Below are 13,108 nucleotides of genomic sequence, written 5' to 3' on the forward strand. Positions count from 1 at the left end.
CCGTCCCTGGCATTGCGCAATGACTCATGCCGCTTTACCTCATTTCCCAGCAGCGCGTTGACGCAGGCCTCTGACGCATCGCATATGGCACCCAGGTCATGTCCCCCTTCCAGTGCCAGGACCACACGTCCCCGGGCCACTTGCATCAGCTGCCGGGTCAGATGACTGAAACCTACGGAGGAAAGACCATGTCCCATAAGAGTGGGTTGGGGGTTCTGCGCTTGTCCTATTGGACAGAGGATACCCTGGCCATCGTTAGCATTGTTTGTGTTAACAGTGGAGCTGCGAACTTCACAAGAAGCAATTTGCCATAATATACAGTACAATATAATGAATATATGACAGAAGCCATTTTGTGTTGCTGCTTTCTTGAACCCTCTTATCTTTGCCCTCAGAAGCACTGTAGAAATCAGATTTGAGAAATTTGGCCAAATAGCTTTTCACAAGAATTACTGACAACTACAAACTTTATATTAATATAAAAAAGATACTGCAGTTTTGATCAAAATTACAAATTATTTTTTTAACTGTCATCATTGAAAATAAATTTTGTTTAGTATAAAGTATAAAATTAAGCACTTTATATAAACACATATATGTTTATATATTTTAATTATATCATAGATAGCATACATTTATTGCAAAGGTAGAAAAAAGTGTATGTTTTGTAATCAGTTCTTCTGAAAATGTGTCATCCCTATTAATACTTTGCACCTGAGATTCACATGTCTATTGCAATTTAAATAGTAAAAATTACATTGAAGTCTAGTCTTTTAAGTGAACTCAAATTCAATGTGTTCAAATTCAAAAACAGCCTTTTCACTAATATTGTCCTCTACAGTGCCATTCCATGACTTATCTTCTACACAAGGGTTATTATCAGAATTTACTGGTATACAGAGGGAACAGTTCTATCCAAAGTTTTATTATGATCAGACACAAAGCTTTTCCATGTGTCAAATTCTGACTGCTCACTGCTGGGACATGCAAGCAGTTTGGCCAATGAGCATGCATCATACAGAACAGCAGCAGATCTGTATGTTCAGAGTTCACTGGCTCTCACTGGCAGATGAATCACGTTGATGTGGCAACATCAATAAAAAGTGTTCTTTTCAGGGTTTTTCATTCCAAGTTTTAAGTTCATTGTAGCACGATCAGTAGCCATGTTGAAGAATGTATTATTATTATTATTATTATTATTTAGGCATTTTTCAACATACATAATGCATACATGTTTTAACTTTATTTACTAGTCTTTTATCAAAAAATAAATTTTAAACCACACTTATTTTACAATATTTGTGCTAAAGTTATTTTATGTTTAGTGGAAATTAAGTTCCACCATATTTTTCATACTGCAGCCTAGCATTAAAAGATTTTAAAGAACCCACATTATTTCTGTTGTGACTCATGGTTTGTTGAGTTTGGTGTGTTTTGCAGAAACCTTTGGTTTGGCATTCCGTATCTATAAGTCTGTGATACTTTACACTTCACACAAACCTTCCTGGGATATGTTCAGAGATGTATTTTGCATTTTATTCCAGTAAAAAGAACAGACCTGGGTGAAATATTTAATTTGGAAATATTATGTTATCTGAAATAGTGTAACCCTTTACACGTTTGTACATCTTTTCAGATTACTTTAAAACAACATCTGTTTTCATCATTATTCGGAACAGAATAGTTTGTTCACTTGGTTGTATTGAAAAAGGGATCTGCAGGAGTGTTTTCAAATTTTACAGGCATCTAAAGATTTAGATCATTTAAAAATACATATTTAACCCAGATCGCTGGTTCACTGGTATTAATTATTACTTCCCATCTCAGTAAGCCTAAAATAAATCTTCACATTTTATTTTAATGTTTTTAAGGTCACCAGCACACAACTCAGGCAGCCTATATCTCAGTCATCACATACAGCATTATACCTCAGCGTGCAAGTGTAATAGTAGCTCAGCATTTCACAGTGATTATTCTCATCAATTTCATCTAGTGAGAACTGCCCACAAATACTCGTCGTTTTACTTATCAATGAGCACTGCTTTCTGTACAGCCTTCTTCTTTTCCGCACGGAGCTATAGGAATTTTTACAGTAGTCATACTGGGAATGGACGCGCCTCCATAGGAGAACTTGACTTTTGCCCAAAAGGACACCGGCAAGCTAACCTTTTCCAGATGAGGCCCATGTTTTATACATGTGGTATATAAATATTCAAGCAGCTGAACAACATACAATCACAGAGAAAAGAGTAATACCAAAGCAATGGAGGAATGAAAAGACAAAAACCGAGGTGATACACACAAACAAGCAAAAACCAATAATGCCTTCAGTGGATAGAGCTTTTCTTATGTTTCCAGCGAGTGTTTGTAGTGTCACACAATGGGAAAACACATGTGAAATGTACCGCTGGTCAGAATCATCTGAATTGAATCACCACATCTGGCGCTGCACGCATTTCAACTTATTTTAAAGAAATGGACCTGGTGTTTTTATCAATGGATTTACAGCAAGGAAAAACCAAACTGTTCAAATGTTTTGCCATGGGTGTGATCAATGGAAATCCATTACTTATTCACTGTTTATTCACTATTTTCAGGGTGCTTGTTATTAAAGCGCAAATGACATCAGCTAAGAAACTTTCAAGCCCTTGCTGCAGATGAGCCGTGAAGGCTGATTAGCATAACTTGCTTAATTTATCAGTATTTAGATGAGCGTTAATCTTGACAAATATCTCTCTAACAAATAATTCAAATATAAGGTACTTTGACCTTTAGTGTTTATTCTTTCTTCCTGTGCATTTCAAAGCTATGAAGAAATATGTTTTTAAAATTATTTGTTGCTAAATATATAATAGTACACATTCAAAATTACACACGTTACCGTTTTCTTCATACTAATACTATACTGTACTTGTATAAATATGTATATTTCTATTGGGATACTACAGACAATATCATCATCATATCACATTCACAATTGAAACAACAGATCTGCTTCAAAGTGTATTTGTAACCAGCAGTTTGCCTGTTTGAATCCTGTAAAGAGCATAATGTTGTACCCATTAGCAAAGTACACAATGTAAATAGCTTCAGTAGCTCTTCACCTGTACAGCTAATGTGTAAATTGTAATTAGTAAGGTTGTCAAATGATCAAATAGTGTGAATGTGTATGTATTTGTACAAAATTATATAATTTAATTGGGATTTAAAAATGTTTAATTTCAATTATTTAGCCGCTGCTCAATGTTTTAATACATATCATACTTTGAAATAATACACAATATACAAATTAAAAAATATTTGTCAGGTTCACTGCAGACAGGCTCTGCAGAACAAGGAATTAATGTTACTGGCACAGATGTTTGGTGTGTTTACAGTATTTTATTAATGGTTTATTAATATGCATTTAATATAGTGTTGCAATTACATTTATGCTTAATATTGTGATAATTTCTGAATAATTCACAATTATGAATAGCACTCCAGGGCAAATGAGTGATGATAGTACATTGGTAACACCATCATTGGCTTCTGTATTTTGTAAGTAGGCATGGCAGGGGTGAATGCCAGGACAAGGTTCATTGCAAAGTGTAGGGAAGGACCAGACAGCGGACTTATAGGAGTGAAGAGTGCTGCCATTTCATACTTCTTCTGATAATGTCTTGTGGTCTCAGGGGGAATCCTTTTGCCAGGTTACTCTCCTACGAATAAATACTGAAGTCGTTCAGCTTCTCCCCATAGATATATGTCCACAGCTTAAGAAAGATTGCTAAAGTCAGGTGAGGATGTTCATACAATGCTATAAATAACTGCACTACATGAAGGAACGCAGAAGTGGAAAATATTTTCCAACACTTCGATTTTCCCTTCCAGTCACATGTTTGTGTTGATAGCAGAAAATAGTGATTTATTTATTTTTATTTCTGTTGTTTTTTTTTCTGTAGAATATGCAATAAAAATATTGGTATAGGCGTGCCACAACACTATTTTGATAAACTGAGCTACATTCTACACATCCCACACACAGGTGACTGCCACTGATTGACCATTAAACACGAGACCAACCCTTCTCCCCTTTTTTTCTCCAGCTACTGAGTAGTTATATTTGCAAAATCCTAATGCTCATCGTGTTAAGACACTCCCCCCAATTCAAATTAAGCTTGATTTACAGTAATTGAATATAAACAATAGGGGGTCTATGGAACAAGGTAATGGGATTGAGCAGGAGTGTGAACTGATGGCTCTGTGGGGGCTCTCAGCCTAAAGTGAAGTATGTTTAGATCTCACAAGTGGAACCTAAACACAAGTCCCAACCCAGAAACTCATTCAGTCCATGAGGCCATTTTGGGCAAATGTTCTACTTGAAACAAAAAATCTATCATCCTTTGCAGTACAGAAAGTATAAAAAGAAGCATTTTCACCAGGAACAATTTTTACAAGGTTCTCATACTATTGTCATTGCTTGACAATATTATCAGAACCATGACTTCTAAGGTCATGTGACAGCAGATACAAAAGGACCTGGCAGCAGGTCAAAGCCAAATGTAAAAATATATGACAAAAAGGTAGCTAGGTAAAGTGGTTAACCTCTGAAAACTATTGTAATGTAGCTAGCAAGAAAAAAGCTGAGGATAAGATGAGGACGGATGGGGGGGAAGAAGCACCTCAAACCTTCACCCCTGCTGAGAAGCTTGTGCTGCAGCTGGAGAGTTACTGAAGCTGCAGCACAAGCTTCAAGGGTACCTGCTCTGAACCAGTGGCTGGATGCAGCAGCTTCTATAGTAGTGGTTGGTCCAGTTCATCCTTCATCACATCTAGTCGTCTACTAATACCTTTTTGTATCTGTACTAAACACTGCCCCCCCCCAACCGAGCTCAGCGACAGGTCATTCTCCAACCGTCAAACATAGCAGGGCCCAGGAGAGAGCCAGTTCAGCTGGTCATGCTACTAGAGGGAGGGAAATGCTATAAAAACATTTATTAGTGATTATATAAACAATACCGTTGTGACACCCTCTTGCAAATGATATCAGATTTACCTGTGACTGCACAGAAACCTCCTTTAATAGTGTTTACCCTTGCATGGACAGGAAATCTGAGGAACACACTGACGTGCCTTTTGAATGCAACGTACACTTTCCTGATCACTCAACATACTGTGGCTTTGTTGATATTTTCATTTCTGTGGCTTTAATGATATTTCTTATTTCACTTCGTCTTAGTACATTTTTTTTCCTCTGCCATGTTTTCATTTTCACATTTTACCACAAATTACTGTATTTTTTGTGTAATCTTACATCCGGTTTGGTTGGTTTTATTTAATTTTTATTCTTGTTCTCAAATATGAAGCACTTTGCTTTGCATTTTATATATGATAGGTGATACACAATGTTTATAATATTTTCAGCATTGCCAACGGCATTTAAAAATGTGCTGCTGTATTCACACACAGTCCAGTATACAGTGCCTGTGTCACTGTTACGGCTCTGCTTCACTCTGTAGAGTTGGCATTGTGCACTCCTATTAATCGCTGGAGGTAAATACTTCCCTCATGACTAAACCGGTAGCGCTCATAAAGATAATCATCCAAATGCCTTAAAGGATCATGCTGGTCTCTAAAAACACATTCCCTTCTAAAAGCTCTTCTTACAATGATGACCCCTTCCCTTCATCAAAAAGAACCTCTGGTGTGGTCATTTCTGATGTTGGTGTGTGTGATTTCACCGGGTGGCTTATATACGTAATCTGTGTTCATCTTGTTCATCTTGTTCATCTGCAACTTAAACCTGAGTTTTTGCAGGTCTGAGCTTAAGAGTCTGTTGCCTGGGTAACAAGTCTGACTAAATTGTGAACTTGCTTCATGAAACCGAAAATTCTGGGTTTATCCCAAAACTTCAAGAAACTAATTAGGTTAACTCAGTCAGCCACACACATGAAATGGGGACCAGTTCTTTAAATGTCATGATAGCTGGTGTATGATTAAGAAAAACCTTTCAAAAACACAATTAGATGAGTAACGGTTAAGAAGTAAAATTATTGATTGTAGAACCAACTGACAATGTCAAATTATTTTGCTAACCGTAACCTTGGTGCTAAGAAATGCTCTCGTTAAAAAGGCATGAGGTCATGAAGGGTTGGAGGTGAAAGTGTGTAATCACTTAGTAAAACACTTTGCGATTTGAGCCCTTAATACCGCAGTGTCCTGTGTCCGTTTGTACACAGGTCTCTCCAGGAAACTGTTCAGGATCCATGTGTCTCCTTCCCAGTGCTTGAGAACACTTAAGGTTGACTTATCTGCGTCCCCAATCGGCGTATCACCAGGGTGCTGGCACCGGCTAACAGGATGGAAAACCTCGCCGTTTGTGACCGCAGTGCTAAATCAAGTTCAAAGCAGGCTGTTGCATGCACTGAGATATAGAGTTACACTGGGGCTGTCATAAAGTACCCAGGGTGCTTTGTGTTTAGTCAACCTCTAGACTCCCTTTTGGAGCTCCCATCACAGTGTGACCAATGACAGGATGACAGGCACTCCGGACAGGGGATATCATCGTGGTGATCAATCCCATAATCCCTGAGTGGTACTATTAGTGATGATAGAGCTACAAATATTTTCACAGATATTGAGAAACACAGAATAATTTTGCATATCAATGTGAAACAGCAAATATTTTATTCAGTGAAATGTAAAAATGTTTAACACTCTGTTAGTCATTTTTACATCGTTAGAGTCAGAGTCGATCCCACTCTGATTTGATTTCTTCATTTTCTACTGTACTTCAGCTGCAGTAATATCTTACAATAAATTATAGGAAGTGTGTTGGTATGGAAATATCGCTAGGTTCTGGCAGATTCTAAAGTGAGCACCAGGTTTTCATTAATTCCAAACTGGCTTGTATCAACATTCTCACCCCATTGCTTGCTAATCAGAGTGTCCATTTGCCAAGAAAGTATTACTTTTAGATTGTGGGAAGCCCTAAAAAGTAAAGGCCAAACCAAAAAGCCACTGCAAAAGGGCAAAATTGAGCATGCTTCATATACTCATTATATCCTTAAGCCTAAAGGTAGTGCAGTGTTGCCTGGTGCCTCCCAGATTCTCAGTGCATGGAGTTTGCAGTTTGCATGTTTCCCCCATGTTCACGTGTGTTTCGTCTGGTACAACCCCCCGAGCTAAAAATATGATGCAGGTCATCATTGTAAATGATAAAAAATTCCATAGGTTTAAACTAGTTTGTGAAGCACAAGCGTAAAAGTTGAATGTCCTACAAATTATACAAATAAGAACACTACACTTATAACAAAAAAAAAAACGTTCAGTCAGCTAACATGAAAGGCGTTTTCAATTTTCCAAAGTATTTTCAAAGGGTAAACTACATGTGACAAGAGGTCAAAGAGTATATATAAATTGGTTTAGAGAGTAACATATAACCATGTTTTTTTATGATTTTTTTTGTGCAATTAAATCATCTAATTAAACATTAAAGCTCATTTGAGCATAAAGTCAAAGAAAGATAATGAAATCCTGAAGCTGTCATTACAGCCCCGACAGCATCGCAGGGGGTTGTCACCAGGTAACAGGGGGGAGGGGGCAGGGCAGAGTCTAACAGATTAAAACACATATGGTCCCTAATCGTCCCATGCAGCTAAAAGGACAACAACAAACAGCATGGAAGCCCCTGCTCCTGTGACCAGGCCCTGGCCTGATAGTGGGCCATTCTTAGGGTTATTGGGTCTCTGGCCCCCTCTCTGTGGCATGTTTTTGAAGTCCATGATCGTGAAAAGCTCATGTTAGAATACGGTTACAGATAAGGAGTGTTTGTTTAGAGAAAAAAAAAAAAAGACAACGGTCTGCCAAATCCTTTGATGCTTCACCAGGGAGTCCCAAATCCTTGCAAGTTTCCCCCTCCTCTCTGTGTTGAGATTTTATTACCCTATTTAACGCTATTTAAGCCTTTTCTCCTGTGGCATTGCAGAAGAATTCCAGATCTGATGCCGCAACTTGTTTACATGAACAGAAGAGAAAATTTATAATACCCTTATTGCACATTTTTAAGTTTTAAAAGTTCACATTGGAGAGTTGCCTTGCATGCTTGTATAGTACAGAGGGATGTGTTTTTTCCACTCACCAATTAAACTGGACCAGTAATTGAGGACAATTTGGCACATACATTTAAATTAGTTTTTCATGATTAATTTAAATGTGGCAGTTACATTTAAATTAATTTTTTCACGATTAACAACCAAGCAGTACAGTATTAATATTTTGCTAATATATTTTGTTTGGTACCCATTTTGTTTTAGCCTCTTGAATAGTTTTTAATTATATTTTATTTTTTCTTATTTAGCATGTGTGTATTGTTGATTCCTAGAAATGCCTCTACTTGGTATAGGTTAAATGGCATCCCCAATAAATAACACTCACTCGCTATGTAGTGTACAATGCGTTACAAATGACATCAATAGGACTTCAAAACAGGCAAATGTACTGAGATCGCTGCAATTTTTCTATTAACTCTCTCCACTTACAGGCCACCCCTAAATGTGTCCCTGCATATCGGCAGCTGTTCTGTATTTGCATCAAAATGCTTCCGCAGCATTGCAACAAATGTCAAATTTTTAACCCTGTTGGTTTGTGTGCACCTCCAGCTCTACTGCATCGAGGAGGTGCAGTTTTACTTTCTTATAATTAATCTGCTTGGTAAACAATCTTATACTGTGTGACTATGGTTTTGCTTAAACAGTAATTAATTTATGTCACAGGATATTTACTAAAACAATTCCAGTTAAGTACTTTTTGTTCAGACATACAACAGCAGTGTCCCCCCAATGAATTGTATAACCACAGTCTGGTTACCACACCACCGCTGATTACAGTCTAATACAGAAAATAAAGGGCACATACATTTAGCTGTGACTTTGTACCCGCCCAGCGGTGGTTCATGACCTTCCATGGCATCAAACCCAGCTGACACCAGCACCACGTCAGGATCAAACTCATGGGCAAGAGGGATGATTATTGTCCTAGAGAAAAAAAAGAGAAAGCATTGTGGTATAAGCAAAATAGGCCTCATATGTATGTAAGAAGGAAAAAAGAAAGGAAGACAAAAGTAACGGTCATAATGTTTGTGTGAGTTTGTCTTTGGCAAGTTAAATGCTTTTGATTAACGTCATTACTAGAGTACAGTTTACTTCAGTTTTTAAAAAACAATTCCTTTCAGCATATTCAGCTTTTGGTCTTGTTGCGTACCCCACAGCACATGGACTAGGTCCTTCAGAAATAAGGAATAAACATGTTAAAAAGAAAGAAACTGTCATGAGACACGCTATTGCTGTTAGCTGAGCAGTCCTGTAATCCCAAAATTCTTTTTTTCTTCCCCGTGTTTTTATCCAGTACTGCATGATATCCCCTTTGATAGAGATTAAGGACCGCAGGACACTCTTCATTGGTTATGTTGATATCACGTGTGATCTGGTCATGGCCAGCCGTCATGCTGCTTTTGCACCCAACAGCCTAGTGCAGATGACTGTGTGGACTGGCCTGTGGTGTAAAGGGGGACACTCATGCAAGTGTGGTCTGTGCCAAAACCCTTGTAATTAGGCATTTAGTGCTGCGGCATGAAGTGGCCATTATTGCAGAGTGGCCTGATAATGACTGCTTTTTTCCTGCGCTACACTACATTAACTCTCCTCTGTGGCTGTGGGCTATGTCTGTGTGAAAAGGAGCCACACTGTGGGAAATACAGCTGTCCATCATACTATAACTTACAGTCATACTGTGCCATTAGCAAGTTATCCATGAACAAAGAAAATCACAAAAAAAATTATATATATATATGTGTGTGTGTATATTTGTATAAAGTATGGTGATGCTGTACATTCTTCATCTTGTTTTCAATTGTGAATAAATGGGTAGAACAAAGTTCCACAAAAATGTATATATGTATGTATGTACGAATACCTTTTTTCATTGAATACAAGAGGCAACACACATTGCTCATTAAATATGACAGATAATGAAAACCTTTTTGTAAAACGAAAAGCTTTGTAATACAATACAGTGCATCATGTAAAACCAGATATGCTCACTCTTTCAACTAAAGTTCAGGAGATGTTCACAGAGAGTATTGCTTCCTTCCTTCTTCAGATAATTGCTTTGTTTGTTTACGCTTTTCCCCGCAATTCCCATCTGAACAGTTTTCCTTTTGTCTGTGAAGTAGTAAGATAAATGTCTTTGAGGATTTAAGTTGCTGTGAAATTTTGTGGGTGGTAATTTAATGCAAGTCATTTGGATACAAATGTGGAGGCAATCATATCTCTAATTATGTGAGTGCAACACTGCGAAATAACCGTGGAGCGGTGAGGTGTTCGGCTGTTCTGAGGACTGGATCTGAGGCATGGGGCTGAGAAGGATGGGTAAATAAAGAATGAGTTCAAAAATACAGCTGATGGTGATTTTGTTTCATGATTTTTCTTTCTTTTGCTGCTCTTGTGTAAATGTAAATCACATCAGTTGCAATGTTATGAACATCTGCACGAGCCTTTCAAAATAAATCCCACGAGATCTGATTGCATTTTTGGATTTTTTCCATGTTAGTATCTGAACATAGATCACAGATCATGGGTACGTGGTACATTTACTGAAACTACAATAGCAAAAACATGGATGTTGACTTTTTTTTGCAAGCTTTGCTTTGGTTGTTGTTGTTTTTAAATATCTGCTACACTAATCATGACTAAAGAAGTTGGACATTTTTCGGTTGTTCGGTATTTTTATCCTCTCTCATGCTGAGATTTTTTCCCCCTTTGTCTCAGAGTGAATTATTTTGGTTTCCCTCACATGACCTTTAACCCCTGGCCCAAAAAGAGGCGAATGTCGACAGAACATATAATGGCTCCTTTCCTGTGCTGTAAAGTCGGCAGTAAAGCGTGGTAATTAAGGTAACCACAGCAACTGAGCCCAGCGGGCCAGTGGGGCAGTGAACACTTTCGGAACTTCAAACGATATCAAAGTGGCGGACTACTAGGCCCAGCAGAGTGGCCCTGGTTTGAATTAAAGCTCCACTTCCACACGCACTCTTCAAATTCAAGCTCAACAAGAAGAAGACGAAGAAGAAGAAAAAAATGCTGGCCAGGACTGCGTCTTCTGGATTTCATTAGACTCAATTATCTTATCTGTTTCATCTCACTCATGACCCAAGGGCTGGCAGTCAGTGTGGCAGGGTCCATGGCCATTTGAGAAAGCCTGCAGCTAGCCAAAGGCCTGTGGACTAGGTCATTAAAACACTCTTGCCCCCTGCCTCTAGTGATTGAATATTTTCATGCTTTGGTAAATAATTTTTCCATTCTCAGCCCTGGGGCCTGAAGGTCTGATAAACATGCACATTATTTTGTTTGTCATAGACGCTGGTCATTTTTTCTCCTTGACTGGGCTTCTGGTTCTCCTTTCATGGTCCTTTCATTTTTCATTGGTCCTTTAAAACACTATGAAAAACAATTCATCTTCTCATATGTACATCTGAGGTTTATAGGTTTGCTCACCATCACTAGAATAATGAAAATGCAATGATGAAACAGCTCATATTTCATCATCCACTCCTTTGATAACAAATGCAACTGTAATTTTTGTCTTCTTCATAAATACAGTCTATTAAGTTCATTATGGTAATTACTGAGTTAAGAGCAAATTTTGATTGAATTTAAACTGGACTGAATTTTCACTGGAGTCAATTTTCTTGTGCCAAACTTTTGATGATTATTTTAGAATGGAATTAAAACAAATGACTATTATTTGCAGCATCTGACAAGAAATGTCATTCTTAGTCCACATAATACCACTTAGGCCAAAGCTTATTCACTGACAGGTTTTGTTAAAAGCAATTCAGTTCAAATCCTCTACATGGGTACAATCATTGAATCACAATCCATTTAAGCAATGATTAATAAGATGGAACAATCATAATGGTTTTGGTGCAATCCAGACAATTACCATGTTAGCAGGATCATAATACATTAGGGTTGGGAATTATCACAATGGAAGAAATAATTACGTTTAAAACTCTTCCTGAAGAAAAATCTGAATCCTATGCTAGAAAACCAGTTCACCGAAAACACAGGCCAAAGTGAGGATGACTGTTTTTTTGTTTGTTTGTTTGTTTGTTTGTTTTGTCAAAGAACAGAAACTCTGGTATCTATAAAACCAAAATATGAATGTTCTATTTGTATTTATAAATATTTAGCCTGTTATGTGTGCACATTTCCTTTTATATGCGCAAACATAACATGTACAAGCAGGTGTCTAACCCAACTCTTATGCACACACAGTGCTGAATGCAGTTCAGTGTTTGAAAGTGTTATTATTTGAATCACCACCTGGTTAGCCAGGACATGCTCAGTTTAGCTAGTAGCCCCTTCTTTCAGTGCCCCAAAATGAATTAGTCTGGTCATGATTATGAGCAGTAGTGTTTGGAGCAGTTTTTCACTTCAACGCGAATAATAGTCGGATACAATGCATTATCACTGTTCATGATAAGGCCCATGAATCTTGTTTACTGAATGTAAAACACTAACAAATGCCAATTTGTTTGAAAAAGCACAATACATATATGATGACAGTCAACAAGAATGGTTTCTGCTTAATTAATTGTTAACTGCACATAAACCTTTTTTTTTTACAAGCATTTACATCCTTCATTATGAAGATTTTTTCCCCCTGTGGCAAGCTTGTACTTCAGCCAAATGGCAAATAACAAAGGCAAAACAAAACAAAAACAAAACACAAACATTTATGAGTCACCCCAAGTCATTATCAGGTATCCAATTTTCCCAGCTTTTAAATGAGCACTTTTTTGCCCAAGGCTCCTGGGCAGCATTTATGAGATTATTACTTTGATTTGCAGATATAGATGTTGCCAAGGTCACAGGTGAAAACAAAATAAACAAATGGTTTTAGGTTGCTAATTTTATGATCTTTCCATTTGCAGATGTTCTTTACTTGGGAAGTGACAAGTTTAACGATTAAACAGACACAAGGAGCAGGACTATGCATGTACATTATGTTTTCCATTTCAGTTTAGAGGTGTTTTCTTATCACTATATACATGTGAATATCACAA

At 37.5% G+C, this 13,108-nt stretch overlaps 1 protein-coding gene across 1 annotated transcript in view; it reads right to left on the minus strand.

Annotated features, from left to right (window-relative positions):
* Window positions 1–13,108, minus strand: part of LOC135263222 (histone deacetylase 9-like) — a 112,348-nt gene that overhangs the window by 13,478 nt on the left and 85,762 nt on the right. The window contains exons 24-25 of the mRNA XM_064351394.1: window positions 8,899–9,017; window positions 39–172 (exon numbers count right to left, since the gene is read on the minus strand). Of these exons, the coding sequence (XP_064207464.1) occupies window positions 39–172; window positions 8,899–9,017 (253 nt within the window). The remainder of the gene's footprint in view (window positions 1–38; window positions 173–8,898; window positions 9,018–13,108) is intronic.

Source organism: Anguilla rostrata, chromosome 1 (assembly GCF_018555375.3).
Source record: "Anguilla rostrata isolate EN2019 chromosome 1, ASM1855537v3, whole genome shotgun sequence".
Lineage (NCBI taxonomy): Eukaryota > Metazoa > Chordata > Actinopteri > Anguilliformes > Anguillidae > Anguilla > Anguilla rostrata.